Genomic DNA, 15,980 nt, shown 5'->3' with positions numbered 1-15,980 from the left:
CAAACAGCAACTGGCATGGTTTTGCTATAATACCGTGTGCAGTTTTATGTAACGTGGCATTGCCTAAGAGTCATCGGTGGCGTTGTGTTTTGTGTTTTTGAGTATTTCCAACGCTCACAGCAGCCCTGCAGGCAGACTTAGCTGTGATATACCCAGGAAAAGACGGCTGGGCAAGCTCCCTCAGGCCAGGGCCCTGACTCCGGGCGCTTCTCCTCCATGGCACCCGCCCTCCCTCCCTCGGAAAGCATGGCGAGGGACTCCTCTGCACCGGCCAGTGACAAGGTGCTGGGTGCGCCACAGTGAGCACAGACACCTTCTGGTCGTTGCCTCTCCTCTTGCCCCTCACCTGACTGGCATGTGGGCCAGCCCCCTGGACACCCAGGCTACCCGCACCTCTTCCACTCGTGCATGGAGTGACTCACCCCAGAGGCTTCTGCCCAGGGAGGGCAGTTTGACAGTAGCTCCACCTCAAGGACAAACACAGCCACCTCTGACCCAGCAATGCCACTCCAGGAATTTGTCCTAATGGACACTTTAATCCATATAGAGTGGCACTGGCATAATAGTTATTGCAGCGTCGTTTTTAATATCGAAGTAGTAGAGACAGATTCCACCTGTGGGGACCTAATACAGGAGCTATTAGTTGTGGGAAACCTGTATAACGGCTGCACCGCCGGCCACAGAAAACAGAGGGAGAGGCACCGACCACGGAAGGCTCTCCAGGACGGATCTGAAAGGACAAGACGCGCGCGGTGTGTGCGCCGCCGCTGCGGTGTGGAGACGGGGAAGGAGGAGGCCCGACTGCTTCCATGTGCGTGAGTACTTCCAGCAGGTTTGTAAGTAAGTGGGACCTGGGTGGGAGACTTCTCATAGCATTGATTTTGTATTTTTAAGAAACTGTAGCAGCCCTGGCTGGTGTGGCTCAGTGGATACAGCACCGGCCTGAGAACCAAAGGGTCACTGGTTCAATTCCCAGTCGAGGCACATGTCTGGGTTGCAGGCCAGGTCCCCAGTAGGGGGCACACAAGAGGCAACCACACATTGCTATTTCTCTCCTTCTCATTCTCCCTCCCATTCTCTGTCTAAAAATAAATTTAAAAAATATTTTTTAAAAGTTCTGTACCATAGGCAACGTCTGCTAATTAAAAAACAAATAAAACAATTTCAGTCTTTCAGTACATATTTCCAGGCTTCTTGATCTTTCTTCCTTTTGTGGCTAGCCTTTGCCATCACCAAATATTTTGATCAGAGGCCCTTGCTTTTCCCAGACCACCTACTTGTTTACACACTCAGCAGCCCTAACCACCGCCCCCTCCCTTTTCAGGCGAGGGTGGCAGCCCAGGGCTGAGGAAACTTGCCACAAGGTGGCGCTGCCTGCAGCTTGGAGCTCTGTGGGCTGATCAGCCCTTCCTGTGTAGCTGGCGTCTGGGGCCTCTGCTGAGCCGGAGCCCACCTCCCACTTCTGGCACCCCCCAGTTTAATACTACGTCTCCGTCAAGGAACCCAGAAAACCCAAAGTCAGCAACCACACCTGTCACCCCACTATCTGGCCTATCAGATGCTCGCCAAGCAGGGGCAGACAGGCAAGCTGTCAGAACTGGGAAGATCCCTCTCACCCTCCTCTGGGTCTCACGGAGAACACAGGGAAGAGTGTCCGGTGCACGGGGGCCACGTCTCCTCCCGGGTCCGATTCCCTGCTGCAGCTGAGAGACCCCAGTGGCGCCAGCAGTCAGGGTGGCTGGGGCTCTGCTGCAGCGTGGACAGGGAGCTGTGACAGCCATGGGACGGACCGCCAGGGGCCCTGGGGACGGACCGGGACACTGCAGGCTCTTCGCGTGAGCTGCCCTCTGCCCACCACTCACTCACTGAATGTGTCCCAGCAGCCAGCCAGGTGTGAAGAAGTTCTTATTTAAACACCTGCCTTGAGTATCAGAAGGGAGATGATTGGGCCAAACTCAAGACCTGGCCCCTGGGCCTTTCCTCAAGCTCTTCCCACTGCGACCCTGGCCCTGCCTGTGCACCCAACCCCTCCTGCGAGGCCAGCTGCCGTCCTGCCCGAAGGCTGTGGCCGGTCCAGAGCAGGCTGGTCAGAGCCTGGGGCGACATGAGGTCCTCTGCAGTAGGGAGCCCAGGGCAACGCAAGCACAAGGTAAGCCATGGGTGGATGGATGTGCCCTCAAGGTACTGGCTCCAGCCCTAACCGGTGTGGCTCGGTTGGTTGGGCATCATCCCGCAAAGCAAAAGGTCGCTGGTTCAATATCCAGTCAGGGTACTTGCCTGGATTGTGGGTTTGGGCCCCAGTTGGGGCCCGTATGAGAGGCAACCCAATCAATGTTTCTCCTTCTCTTGCCCTCTCTAGAAGTAAATAACATAAATCTTAAAAAATAAGAAGATGCAGGCTCCAGCAAGGAGGACAGCTGCCCTCACTGGGGCCCGCATCTCGGCAGTGGCCCCTTTACCAGCGCAGGGTGTGGCACCGAGCAGGCCCTCCGGGAACGCTTGTGAAATGGACACGGGCTCATCTTCCCAGGCTGCCCTGACGAGAGCGCCCACGCTCAGCAGGCCCGGTCTGACGGAGCACACTGACTCCCGGGCAGCAGGTGGGAGGCAGCCCGAGGCCTGGGCAGGAAATACAGGTCGCGGCAGGCTGTCTCCACGGGCCTCGCTGGGGCTGGGTGGAGCAGCTCTTAGCCGGCCCCTCCTGGACCCCGGCTGCCCGGCGAGATCCCGCACGGGCAGGGCCGCCCTGGATGAGAGCCCCTCTGTGCAGGGGCCTCCCGTCTACAGGACTCCTTGGCCACACTGCGAAGCCGAGGGCTCATCCTAAGCAAGGGAGACCAGAAGCACCGCCCCTGAGATGCCTCCTGGGAACGCTGGCCTCCCCGCCACTGCCGCCGGGCACCCCCACGGGGGAGCCCCCACCATGCTGGTGGCCGGCACTTCCGTGACGCTCCCCCAGCACCCGGTGCTGCAGAAAGGTGCACTGGCGCGGGGGGAAGGAAATGATGAGATGGTGGGCTCAGCTCCCCTCTACCCAGAAGGAGGGACCAGCAGAGCAAAATCAAACCAGCTTTAATATACCAATATAGTTCTCTCTTTTAAATACTATGTTCCCAGGACAGGGCGTAGGAGCAGGTCTTGGCAGGACGAGTGGAAAGGAAACGTGGAACAAAATGGAATGGATTGCCCAGGGCTGCCCCCGCCCAGCCCTACCCTGGGCTGCCTGTGCGGAGGGAGAGGTGACAGCAGCTTCCTCTGGTCCAGTTATTGCAGGGGCGTGAGGGGGCTCCCCTCCCCTCCACAGCCCCGAAACTTCTCAGGATTATTTCTGCCCTTCAGCCCAGCAAAGCTGGGGGCCTGGGCTCCTCCGACGCAGGAGGTGCCCCTTTGCCTAAAACGGACTTTGGCTAAGGCATGGGGGCGGGGTGGGGGAATGTCTCTGGCGAGGCCCCGGCGGCTCAGTAGCTGCTCTGATGGCCCGTGAGGATGTAGAGGTTGCTGTGAGCCCCAGGGTTGTCGGTGGGGGTGCTCTCCAGGATGATGTCTCTGGAGGGGCGAGAGGAGCAGAGGTGAGCAGAGCAGGACGGTGCCGGGGCACGGCCGTCTGGCCCCAGGGGCATCCGGAAGGGAAACCAGGTCCTACCTGTGGGCCCCAAGGACTCGGAAGACTCTTGTCTCATCTGTGATCTCTTGGGTCACCTGGCAAGAACAGGGACACTGAGGCCACCCCAGCAAGTCCTCTGCCTGCTAAGAGGCGGAGATAGCCGGGCGGAGGGCGGCCAGGTGCCCGAGTCCCACTCACCTCGTTGGTATCCAGGCTGCGGCCCTGCATCCCGTGGCTCCAGAAGGCCAGCACGCTGTCCTGCAGACACACTGGGAGCGGCCGGGCTGCCGTCAGTCCCGCGCCCGCCCTGAAAACGCTGGCTTCCCCAGACACACCCCAAGGCCAGCCCCGGGCCACAGGTGTCCCCACAGACCACAGGTAACCAGGTGGCCCTTAAAAGGGGCTGGGGGGCCTGACTCTGTCCTGCTGCCAGCCCCAGCAGGTGAGCAGGGCCCTGCAAGCCCAGGATACGCCCGCCCCCCCACTTCTGCCTGGCCACTCACCCACAGTCTCAATGGGGAAGTCAAAGGTCAGCACAGGAGCCAGTGTAGCCGTAGGCTCGCCCAGCAGGTCAACAATCCTCACACAGCCTGCACAGGGAGAGGGGCTGGTGGGCGGGGCAGGGCAGGGTGGCTCCCACCTGGGGAGGGGACCCACATGGCTTCCCTCACCCCCTACCCTCCGCTGTCCGAAGCCCTAACCCCAGGAGCACTCACGGTCAAAGCAGACGAGGACTGTGTCCCTGTCCACCTGGATCACCTGCTGGGCGGAGCCCGGGAGCCCCTCTGCAGGCAGAGAAGGGAGACGTGAGCCCCCAGCCCTATCGCAGCCCCAAGAGGAGGACTCGGGGGACACGCTGCAGGCAGCCCTTGGCCGCAAGCGAGTCTCGTTCTCACAGCCCGGCAGGGTCAGGGCTCAGACTCTCACTGCACAGCCGGGGAACGGAGGCTCCGAGAGGCCCAGCGGCCCTTCCACAGGCTCACAGGGAGCGGACGTGAGCCCCAGGCAGCTGGGGGAGGGCAGAGGCTCCGGAGTCAGGAGAAGCCAGGTTTGGGATTCAGTCGCTGTGTGACCTTGAACCTCCGAGCCCCGCTTTCCTCACCCATAACACAGGCATGATGACGTCAACCTTGCAGAGCCGTTGCATGGATTAAAAATGAAACCCTGCCCTGGCTGGCATAGCTCAGTGAATTGAGCTCAGGCTGCGAACCAAAGCATCGCAGGCTCGATTCCCAGTCAGGGCACATGCCTGGGCTGCGGGCCAGGTCCCCAGTGGGGGCCACATGAGAGTCAACCACACATTGACGTTTCTCTCTCTCTCTTTCTCCCTCCCTTCCCACCTCTAAAAATAAATAAAATAAAATAAAATAAAATAATAAAATAAAATAAAATAATAAAATAGAATAGAATAGAATAGAATAGAATAAAATGACACCCCGCCCTGACCCGTGGATCAGAGCAGGGAGAATACGCCAGGGCTGCAGCCCTGATCCCCCATCAGGGCTCGTACAAGAACCAACCAATGAACGCATAAATAGGCGGAACAACAAATCGATGTCTCTCTCTCTCTCTCTCTCATCAATTAAAAAGAAGAAAGAAACCCTGTGTGTTTGACCCCTGGTTCGGGGCCGGGGACACGGCAGGCTCTTAGTCCAGTGCTCTTTGCCTTCTCCTTTACCCACCGCCACTCGCTCCGCCCCCGTGAGCTGTCCCAGCCCCCACTGCCCTGCTTCCTTGCTCAGAACAGGGGCCACGGGAGCCCACCGTGCCCGGCTTGGCTCTGCCCCTGCAGCCCCTGCAGCCCCTGCAGCCCCTGCAGCCCCTGCAGCGTTGGTCAGTTTTTTCTCAGCTACGGAGCCTTTGGTGCAGTGAAATCTTCTACGGGAGCCCAGCTGAAGGGAGGCTGGGCTTCCGTGGACACACACGCACGCACGCACACGCATGCGCACACGCAGCAGCCCAGCCCTCTGGCTTACCGGGGGGTATGAGGACATCAGGTGTCAGGCCAGCCTCCAGAGGCAGGACGTGGAACAGGACACGGCAGCCAGGCCCCTCGGGGCCCTCGGCCCCCACACACACCTGCGGGAGCTCCTTCCCTTCCAGGACCAGTGGCTCCAGCAGCCCCACTGGGCTCGGCAGGGGGCTGGAGAAGTTCTGGGGGCAGCAGGGGTGCTCAGGTCCCCATTTGTTTCCCCCCAAACCCGCTGCCACCCACTTGAGGGTCCCCTGTCCTCGCCCCACCCACCCCACACCTTCAGCAGCAGGAACTTCTGCAGTGGCTCATACCACTGCAGCAGGAGCAGGCTGGCGGGCAGGGCGGCCAGCAGGAAGGTGCTGCCCGTGTAGGGGTTCCGCACTGCAAGAGAGGTGGACCGTGGGCCGCGGGCTGGGCCTGCGCCCAACCCCGCCCCTCCCCCAGGGGGCCGTCCAGCCCAGCTCTTACCCACACGACACTGCAGGCAGCCTTTGGTGTCGGGAATCTTGGTGGACAGGGCAAAGCGCCTGCAGGGGGACAACCAGGGCCTGCATCACGGGTGCCACCCGTGGGTGAGGCCCCCCCCAGAGGCCTAAGAGGTGGGTGCTGTCACCTCCTCTGCCTTATAGGGAAGAGCTTCAGACTCAGAGAGGCAAAGCCATTTGCTGCTGTAACACAGCGGTGAGGGGCCCGGATCGGAAGCCATTCTCACGGCTCCAGCACCCCCCTCTACAGCCTGGACTTTGTCCCGTCCAGGGACTTGGATCCCAGAATTCCCTCTACCTGTGTGACCTTGGGCAAGTCACTTAACCTCTCCACGCCTCAATGTCCTCATCTGTGGAATGGGATCACAGGGCCGCCGACCTCGTAGAGTGACGCATCATGTGCACTCACAGAGGGCTAGCTTTTACCAACCTGGGTTGCTACTTTCCTACCTATTTCCAGTCACTGAAACTGGAGAAATGAATGAAAATATCAGCGTGCAGGGGGCCCGGCTGCTGATGCAGGTCCCACTCCACCAGGCAGCCCGTCCCTGCCCGCGTGATCCACGTCACAGGCGGGCAGACAGGCCCAGAGGCTAAGAGTCGCCGAAAAAGGCACCCAGCCTGCCCCCAGTTGTCCCAGCTGAGCCTACGGCCGTGTGCAGCCAGTGGCTGGCTCCCCTTGCTGGCTGGGAAGAAGTGGGGTCCTCACCTTGGTTACTGGTTGTCCCCCCGAACTCCCAAGGGACTTTCTGAGCCTATTTCTTCCTCCAGGGAACCGGACTGCGCGTCAGCAGCCCTGCCGTCTCCTCCCAGGGACCCCCGCCCTGGGTGCCCTCTGCCAGGACGTGGGCCTCCCCCAAGAAAGCCAGCCCCCGCCTGTCTGTCTGTCTGTCTTTGTCTCTCTGCCCTGTCCACGCTCTCCTCTCTCCCCTCGTTCCTCCCACTCTCTTCCCCAGCTGGCCTTGGGCGGAGAGTTTTGTGTTTGATTTTTTTTCTCCAAGCAACTCTGGTTTTCTCTGCTCTTTACATTGGAAGCAGACACTGTGACTTTGCGACTTTCCAAACACACACCCGAGGCGGCCTATGGCTGGCCAGGGCCGAGATGGGCCTGTTTCCTGCAGGTCCTGGGCCAGACAAAGACTGGCTGGGGGTTCAGGAAGCCTGGGGGCCGGGGCTCCAGATGCGGCCCTCGACGAGCACGCCGGGGAAGAGCATCTCCCCAGCCGGGGCAGCTGCTGGCTTGGCCTCCCCGGTCTGGGCCACGGGCCTCCGCCACCCACCTGGTCATGACAACACCGAAGGCCACAGCCCGGCCACCCCCTTGAAACTCCGCCTCACCCGGCCAGCAGCTGCCCGAGGTCCCCCCTTGCATATCTCAAACTCAATATGACAACGTTGAATTCTGCTCCACCCACAGCTGGTGACAGGTCCATCCTTCCCGTTGCCCAGGCCAGGGACCTTGGAGTCATCCTTGACTCCTCTCTCTGTCCCATCCACCAACTGCCAGGAAATCCTGTTGGTTCGACTTTCAAAATAAAACCTGAATCCGACCATTTTCCACTTCCTTCACCGCTACCCTGGCCCAGGCCACCGTCGCCTCCCAGCTGACGATCTCCACGGGCCCTGAAGGTCTCCTGCTTCCACCCCGACCCCCCCAACCCCCCTGGTCTGTGCTCAGGGCAGCAGCTGGGGCGACTCCACGAACACCTCCAACCACACGGCTCCGCCGCAGTGGCTCTCAGGCTGCTCGAGCCCAAGCCAGAGGCCTCACTGGGCCCCCGCAGGGCCCTCCTGGGTCACCTCCCTCCCTGGGTCACCCACTGGCCCACACCAGCCTCCTAACTGGTCCTCAAACCTGCCGGGCCTGCTCCTGCCCCAGGGCCTTTGCACGAACATCTCCTCCCCCGGGACGCCCTTCCCTCAGGTATCCACCAGGCTTGCTCCATCACGTCGTCCAAGTCTCTGCTCAAACCACACGGTCTCGGCGGGGCCCTTCCTGCCCACCCTGCTCTGTTTGAAACCACGAGCCATGCCCCACACCACCCGGCCCTCCTCCTCCTGTGCCTCTCCACGTGGCATTTTCCCCTCTATGTCACAGCACAGAATACACCGCCTTTCTCCATCGATTCTTTGCCTTCCTCAATGAGAAAAGCTGGAGGACATTAGGGTTTCTTAGTTCACAAAAGCATTTCACACCCCCAGACCACTGCCTGGCATGTGGTGGGTGCTACGTGAATGAGAGACTCTGCCCTGGACATCCTGCGGGCACCTCAAAACACACCCTGCCCCTCCCTCTCCCTGGAGCTCACTCTGACCCGTCCCCAGATCCTGTCAACCCCACTTCCTCCATATTGCTGTCCGGTCCTCATGGTCCTATAGCCAGACCCCCGTCATCTCGGGTCACTGCGCTGTCTGCTCTCCAGGAGCCCACAGTCTCCCACTCCCAACTCTCCTCCCCACTGTCCCTACAGCCTGGCAGCAGCTGCCCCTGGTTTTCATCTCTCTAGTGACAGCCGCTCTCCCTCCCCCAGCCCCAGGAGAGGGCACGTGAGCCAGGCCTGCCCCACCCCGGCCCCAGCCCCAGCTCCTCGGCCCCTGGCCCAGTGATTGGCTCACGGGGAGGCATGCACCTAAGCTGCACCAATGAGAATCGGCCCCCAGACTTCTGCGAGAATTACTTGGAAATAGAGGTTCTGGTTCCATGGGGCTTCGGCTAGTGGGATGCTGGCCTGGAGCGGCAGGCACCCACCCATCAACCCAAGAGCCCATGGGAGAATGAAGGTGACAAAGGGAAAGGGAGAGACGCAGAAAGATTCCCGATGACACCATTCACGCCTGGATCCAGCTGGGCCTGAAGCTAACACTACTCCTGGACTTTCAGCTACATGAGCCATTCAACTCCCTTTGAATTGAATCGCCTGCAACAAGAAGAACCCTGACTGACGTACACAGCGGTCCTAAAAGGCTCCCAGTACTGCTGCCAGCTGGACGAAGCCCAACTCCTGGGCCTGCCTGGCATCAAAAGAAGCTCTCTGCCACCTATGCAGCTGCCTCTCGGGCTGCTCCGCCCTCCTCCCGAAGGCCAAACACCTCATTACTTCCCAGTCACCAACCTGCACTTGCCCTTGCTCTTCCCTCTCATCCGCCCGGGGAAGGCTCTTCCCAGCTCATCCGCCCGGAGGGTCTCCCCGTGCTCCCAGACTCCATGAGCTAGCCTGGCCTCTCTGCGGCCTCCCCGCCCTGCCCAGCTCCCTCTGGTGCGGCTCAGTACGGGGTGCCAGCTGTCGAAGATGGACGCGTTTGATTCATTGCCTTCAAGCGCGGCACGAGACCCAGCGCACACCCAGTGCTCAGTAAGCGTGTGCCCTGCAGCCCAAGCACCGCAGCTCCCATAGTCTGCAAAGCGCATCCGCCGCCCCCTTCTTGCCTCCCCACGAGCCTGGGTCAGGGGGAGGGGAGGCGCTCAACTGCACCGACAGATGAAGAAACTGGGGCCCAGAGAGGCGAAGTGACATGTCTAAGGTGACAACGTACCTAAGAGCTAACGTCCCAGTAACGGAGCAAGGCCCGAGTCCAACTCTGGCTCTGCCCTCTGCCCTCCCCCACCCCCTCTGCCCTGCACACCCAGGCTCCCCCAGGGTCCCCAACCTGGGGATGATGCGCTGGGTGAGGCGGTTGGTGGGGATGGAGAGGGGGACCTGCTGCTGTAGTCGCCGCTGCTCAAATAGGCCCGGGAGGTCATGGGCCCAGATGTGCGTGGATTTCCCTGCCGAGGAGGAGGGAGGGCAGGGCTCAGAGGACGGTGTCTGTGGGCAGGACGCACCCCCTGCCGACCCACCCCAAGCCCCGCCCACTCCGATTTGTACCTGAGAGTGACAGCAGCACATTATTCACACAGTAGAGCCAGGTGCAGCGGTGGGAGATCAGCTGGAGGCCACAGAGCAACCGGGGGGGCCGGCAGTCAGCACCCCGGGCAACCCCCAGGCCCCCGCCCTCTGCAGCCAGCCCGGCCTCACCTTCTCCAGCGTGTCCTCATGCAGCTCATGCAGGTTGAGGGTGTAGATGCCTTCCTCCGCCCCCACCACCAGGAACTGGTCTGCAGGTTTGGGTGCAGGGTCAGAGGTCAGTCACTTGCCCTAGCCCAAGCCGGGGATTCCCAGACTCCTGCTTCCTCTCTGCCCCTGGCCTACCCCGGGTGACAGGGTGAATCCACGTGACAGCAGCGTGGATCCGCAGGGGGCAGCCATTGAAGACCTTGGAGAAGCAGGCACCCATCTGGGGGAGGCGAGAGGCTGGTCAGGAAGCACAGGGACGGGTGCGGGCAGTAGGCGGCGGGGCTGCAGGGCGGTGGGGCGGACACTTACGTGCACCTTGGGGGTTGGGGGGAGCCCGTGGCAAGACGATCTCTGGGGGGGAAGGAGGAGTCAGGGCCAACGCGGCACCCCTGGCCTCCCACCTCCCCAGCCCCTCGGCAGCGCCCCCTTACCTCCAGATCCTCCCGGTGCTTCACGGTGGCCCAGGCAGTGGGGAGAAGCGGGGGGCTGTCAGGGCCCGGGGGAGGCTGGGGTGGGGTTCCTGCAGGCAGAGACCCCGTGTAAACTCCAGCCCCGACCCTGGGCCTGCCGCCTGTCCCCCGGAGCCTGGGACTCACCTGGGGGCCCAGACAGAGCGTCCTCAGCTGGAGGCTCATGGGGGGATGGCCCCAAGAACGGGGCTCGCTTGATGGTTCCTACGGTGTCATCCGGAGATTCCAGTTCCTGGCAGGAGGGTCAGGGGCCCAGCCCAGCGGTTAGCAGGTCACCTTGTCACCTGGTCCCACCCCAGCTGCACCCTCCACAGCACTTTCTCCCAGCCCCGGCTCCAGCTCCCCTCCAGTCCGCACCTGGAGTCCCAAGGCCGGCCGGATGGTCAGGCTCCTGTGGCAGGTAATGACAGGGAAGTAAGGCTCGGGATGTGACGGGCCCCAGGCCCTCGGCCCTCCCCCTCCCCCAGGCCCAGCCCTCACCTTTCCTCCAGGGCCTCCTCGACTGACTGCAGCAGGCTCCTGGGCAGGGAGGGGAAGGGCTCAGAGCTCAGCCTTTCCTGCGGCCCTCAGACCCTCCCCCACAGCTTCCCCCCTCCTCACTCACCCGCTCAGCTCCTCCTTCCCCAGCAGCGTCCACTCCTCTTCCCACTGCAGGGACCCCACGTCGGGGAGATGGGGAAAGAGACGGATGGACAATGTGAGAGGGTGATCAGGGGGTTGTGGGGGGGAGAGGAGACAAACAGACGGAAAGGGAGACAGCCCTGGCTGGCGTGGCTCAGCGGACTGAGCGCCGGCCTGCGAACTAAAGGCTTGTTGTGAGTTGGATTCCCAGTCTGGGCACACGCCTGGGTTGCAGGCTACCTCAGGTCCCCAGTAGGGGGCGCGCAAGAGGCAACCACACAGTGATGTTTCCCTCCCTCTCTTTCTCCCGCCCTTCCTCTCCGTCTAAAAGTAAATAAATAAAACCTTTAAAGTGAAAAAGGGAGACAGCAATAGGCGAGAGACTGGTGTGAGGGAAAGAGGAAGACAGGGAGAGGCGAAGAGACGGTGGGAGAGGGGCGAACAAACAGCAGAGAGACTGAGGCGGAGAGCAGGCGGGGAGAGAGGGACCGTGGGAGTGAGGAAGTGCTGACGGCAGAGCCGTGAGTCAGCCAGCCAGTGACAGACACGAGACCGCGGCCCAGGGAAACGTGCTGCACGAGCGGCCTGGGGGCTCGGGCAGGTGACAGGCCCACATTTTAGAAGGTGTGGTCACCTTGCCACCTTCCAGATGACTGTCCAGAAGGACTTGGCCCGGGAAGGAGCCCCTAGGCTGCCGCGTCCCTGGGGTGGGACCAGCTTGCCTGGACAGCTGTCCTAGGCCCAAGGGCCAGTGCTTCAAAGACCCCTGATGATCCGAGATGCCCGACCTCCGGCAGAGCGCCCCGGCCCACCCCGCACGGCGCCCCTCCCACAAAGCCAGCCCTCACCGGCTCGTTCAGCGGGTCCGTTTCCTTCCTGCGCGGGGCGCCAAACTTCACCTGGTGAACTGGGGGGCCCAGCATACACCGGTCAGGGGGAATGAAGACCCAGGACTTACCCACACACTCACATCAAGTCCCTACACGCAGCCCCCCACCAAATCCACGGACTCACACTGGATCTCCGAGGGGGTCCTCTCAGCCTGGCCGTGCTGACCCCGGGAGTGAATGGTGTCTGGAAACATGTCATAAGTCTAAGAAAGAACACAAACAGTGGACACACACCCAGCACGCGCCCCGCACCACATCCAGCGTGCTTCACACGCGTCAGCCCTCCGAGACCGAGTGGCACCCTGCTTCACAAAGGAGTGGACCAGCAGCACTCAGAGGCACGTAACTGGCCACAGGTCACACACAGAAAGCAGAACATGGATGAGCAAGGGTCACGGTCAGCCTGGGTCAAGGGCAGGAACCTATCAAAGGGGAGTGCAGAGAGGCAAGACCAGCTCAGGGAAGATTCCTAATGGGTGGTTCCCCGGGCTGGACACATTCACGTTAAAGGGCCCCTGACCTACATCGTCGTCAGACTCCCTCCAGCCGGGCCGGGCCTCGACCCAGTTCCCCAGCGGCCCTCACTTACCTCCAGGTCACAGTCGTCTGGGGACGGGGCGCCCAGGTGGGGGTCACTGGCCTTGTCCAGCAGCTGTGTGAGCAGGGCCCGAGGGAGCTGCTGCGTGGTGAACGGGTGCTGGAGGGTTGAGGAGGGCTCAGGTCGGTCTCTGGCCCGTGGGTCCCTGCTTTCCAGCACTGGGCCCCCTGCCCCACCCCCCCGTCCCACCTGTAGAAGCTTCTCTGCTGTTGGCCTCTTCTTGGGGTTCTTGGTCAAGGCCAGCTTGAGGAAGTGGTGGAAAGTCTGGGTCCTAGTGGGCACAAGAGCCCCCAGTGCCCAGACTCAGGTCAGCCCTCAGACGGAACACCCTGCCGCCTCCCCTCACACCCGCCGCCCCTCCAGAGGAGTTTGCCGGGCTTGCCCAGGAAGGGGCCAACCCGAGGCCAAGGGCAGTTGGCCTGAGCAATACTGCTGTTGCGACACGGGAGATCCTCCATCAATAACCATCTGCCCTTCTTCCCTGTCCACACCGGTCCCAGGCCTACGGCGAGGCGCAGGCCCCTCCCACCATCTGCAGAAAACCCAAGAGGTCAGGGCTCTTGAGGCTGCACCCTGGGAGCTGGCAGACGGCTCCTCTACCCGCATGAGGACTGGCCGGAAAGGGGGCCCCAGCCAGGGACGCAGGCGCTCACCAGCGAGTCTTGTCCCTCAGCTTGGGCGGCTGGAAGCTGCTCTTGGACATGAGCATCAAGGCCCTGTGGAGAGCAAAGGTCAGGGGTTGAGGGTAGGCAGGGCCTTAGGGGGCAGGCAAGGGGCAGGCATCCCGCTGACCTCATGGGGTGCAGGTGGAACAGTGGCGGCTGCAGCTCGCCCAGCTCGATGGCTGTGATGCCCAGGGCCCAGATGTCACACAGCTCGTTGTAGCCTCCTTTGCGCTCCACGGCAGCCACCTCAGGGGCCATCCTGGAGGCAAAGTCACAGAGAGGATGGCCGGGGGACCCCCGGTGGCCCCTGCCCCCTCAGCCCAAGGTGCAGCCTCACCAGTATGGAGTCCCAATGAAAGACCTCCTCTTAGCCACAGACGCCGTCAGCTCGCCCGACACCCCAAAGTCAGCTGCAGGGAGAAAAGCTACTCGCACCCGCCCTCTGGCTGCCACTCCCCACCCACCCCCAGGCTCAGGATGCACCTGGCAGAGCTCAAACAGCAGGTGGACCAAGTTCAGCTACAACTGCCAAGGCCAGGTTCCCCTCTTGGGAAGGGTCAACCACCTTCTATCGCTGACCAAACGCCAGGTCCCATGTTGAGCCGCACAGAGACCCTTCCTAACTTCTAGGAGGAAGGCAAGACCCTTCTACTCTTCTCGATGGGGACACTGAGGTCTGAGCTGTAGAGTGACTTGCCCAAGGACACCCAGCACTGGAACGCCCACTCTGCCACTCTAGGAGCTCCCACAGAACCCTCACCCTGATTGTGTTCCCCAGGTACTGACCCAGCTTGACATCGCCCTGGAGGGTGAGGAGAAGGTTGGCTCCCTGTAGGGACGGAGAAGAGCGGATCCCATCCGGTGCTCCCGAGAGCCTCCCCTCCCTCCCCCAACGCCCAAGGCCGGACCCCTACCTTGATATCTCTGTGGATCTTCCCCTGAGAATGCAAGTGGTGCAGCCCCTGGGGACAGACAGGAGCCCCTGAGAGCAGCTGCGCAGTGCCATCCCACCTTTCCTGAACCCCCTCTGAGGGCTGGGGCCCCCCACCCAAGCAGCTTCCTCCTCCCCTCTCCTCAAACAGGAAGTGACTGAGCCAAGAGGGAAATGGGCTGCTTCCGGCAACAGGGCTGGGGCCCCTTCTCCCAGGTCCCACAGCCCCTCGGGGCCGAGGCACTCCACCCCCAGCACACTGGCCAGCTGGGCTCCCTGCCCAGAGCTCCTGGGGATCGGCGCGTGAGCAGCCTTACGGGCCTAGCAGCTACCTTCAGTGCCTCTCGGCAGACACAGGCGATCTGCAGTTCCTCCAGGGGCCCGGTGGCTGAAAGGGAAGGGGTGAGGGCTGGCACGGGGGTCTGGGGACTTTATGCCGACCCTCCCAGGCCACCCTGGGTCAAGGAAGCAGCAGGCAGTCTGGAATACGGAGCCCAGAGCAGGCTAGTATTTCTCTCAAGGTCACACAGCCCGTGATGAGTAGACTTGGGCCCCAGCTCTTCCCTCCTGCCACATGTTGGGGTAGAGGGTGGGAGGAAGGCTGTAGCCCTCTGGGGCCTGGAGTCCTGGCCCTCACCATGATAAATCTCCTGCAGGGACCCCCCTCCGCAGAACTCCATGCAGATCCACAAGCGGTCATTCCTGGTGGGACACAGAGCCGGGGTGGGCACGGGGCAGGGCCACACACGGGGGCTGCCTGAGCGTGGGCAGGGAGATACAGCGGCCTCACCTGAGATAGCTGCCAATGTAGGCCACCACGTTGGGGTGGTGGCACTCACGCAGGATGGTGATTTCCTGCTGCAGGGAGCTGATGTCGTCCCCTGGGGAGCACAGGGCATCACGGGGGCAGCCTCAGAGGGATCGCCCTGACTCGGTGCCCTCATCTGCCAGCGAACACAGAGTGCTTCCTCCCTCCAAGCCAGACAGGTGCCAAGGGACGGGACCTCCCGGGGCCTGCCTCTCAGGGGGCATCGGAAATGTCAACTCTCCGCCCCTCACACCGCGCCGCCAAGCTCTCTGCCCGCCCGCCCTCCAGCGCAGAGGCCCTGGCTCCGGGCCCTCACCTGGGTCTAGCTTGACTATCTTGACCGCGGCCAGTTCGGACGTGACCGTGTCGCGGGCCTACAGGGACCGAGTGAGGGGGAAGCCGAATGAGGAGAGGGGCGGGACTGGGGGCTGGATCCCGCTGGCTCCCTCCTCGCCGCTCCCCCGCCCGTCCAGCCGCACGACGCACCTTGTAGACGTCGCCATAGGTCCCGGTCCCCACGCGCTGCAGCAGCTCAAAGCGGTCCCGCGGATCCTGCAGCGACACATCCCGCAGCAGCGCCATGGCCCGGCGCCGGGCGGGCCGGCGGACGGACGCGAGCTGCGGAGCGGAGCCGGCGCGGGCGGAGCGGGGCGGGGCAGGGCGGGCGCCGGTGGCTCAGAGGCCGCGGGGGCGGGGCCGGGGCCTGGGGCGGGGACAGGCCGGGGATGCCCCGCCGCCCGGCCGGGTGGAGGCGCCCGCGGGACAGGCCCGCGGCGGGGAGGGAAAACACCGAAGCCCCGCGGAGCCCCGCAGACCGAGCCCCTTTAGCCAGCCACCGGTTCCCTGCGTTCTACAGGTGGCAAGCCAGAAGGCGGAGG

The 15,980-nt window shown here is 62.6% G+C and overlaps 1 protein-coding gene across 1 annotated transcript; it reads right to left on the bottom strand.

Annotated features, from left to right (window-relative positions):
* Positions 1-3,055: 3,055 nt before the first annotated feature.
* Positions 3,056-15,728, bottom strand: MAP4K2 (mitogen-activated protein kinase kinase kinase kinase 2). The gene is made up of 32 exons (XM_045855280.1): positions 15,589-15,728; positions 15,419-15,476; positions 15,085-15,175; positions 14,932-14,996; positions 14,627-14,682; positions 14,278-14,325; positions 14,150-14,192; positions 13,701-13,773; positions 13,491-13,622; positions 13,352-13,414; positions 12,888-12,969; positions 12,690-12,797; positions 12,225-12,303; positions 12,059-12,117; positions 11,194-11,237; positions 11,070-11,108; positions 10,947-10,980; positions 10,716-10,821; positions 10,551-10,639; positions 10,429-10,470; positions 10,255-10,339; positions 10,081-10,160; positions 9,931-9,991; positions 9,713-9,830; positions 6,048-6,106; positions 5,857-5,960; positions 5,581-5,758; positions 4,321-4,389; positions 4,108-4,194; positions 3,803-3,873; positions 3,644-3,699; positions 3,056-3,546 (listed from the first exon to the last, which is right to left on the bottom strand). Exons 1-32 carry the CDS (start codon positions 15,682-15,684, stop codon positions 3,459-3,461), a joined length of 2,463 nt encoding a protein of 820 aa, XP_045711236.1. The 5' UTR covers positions 15,685-15,728; the 3' UTR covers positions 3,056-3,458.
* Positions 15,729-15,980: the final 252 nt, after the last annotated feature.

The sequence above is a fragment of the Phyllostomus hastatus genome, unplaced genomic scaffold, assembly GCF_019186645.2.
Source record: "Phyllostomus hastatus isolate PE091 unplaced genomic scaffold, TTU_PhHast_1.1 phas_scaffold_11, whole genome shotgun sequence".
NCBI classification, from domain to species: domain Eukaryota; kingdom Metazoa; phylum Chordata; class Mammalia; order Chiroptera; family Phyllostomidae; genus Phyllostomus; species Phyllostomus hastatus.
Note: the sequence above shows the minus strand (reverse complement) of the source record. Positions and strands in the feature narration are given on the sequence as shown.

Excerpts from the sequence above, each read along its gene's own strand:
- MAP4K2 (XM_045855280.1), bottom strand. The coding sequence starts at position 15,684 with ATGGCGCTGCTGCGGGATGTGTCGCTGCAGGATCCGCGGGACCGCTTT. Across the intron at positions 10,471-10,550 it reads AGCACCGGGAGGATCTGGAG|AGATCGTCTTGCCACGGGCT; the intron begins GTAAGGGGGCGC and ends CTTCCCCCCCAG. Across the intron at positions 10,161-10,254 it reads GATTCACCCTGTCACCCGGG|ACCAGTTCCTGGTGGTGGGG; the intron begins GTAGGCCAGGGG and ends CCAAACCTGCAG.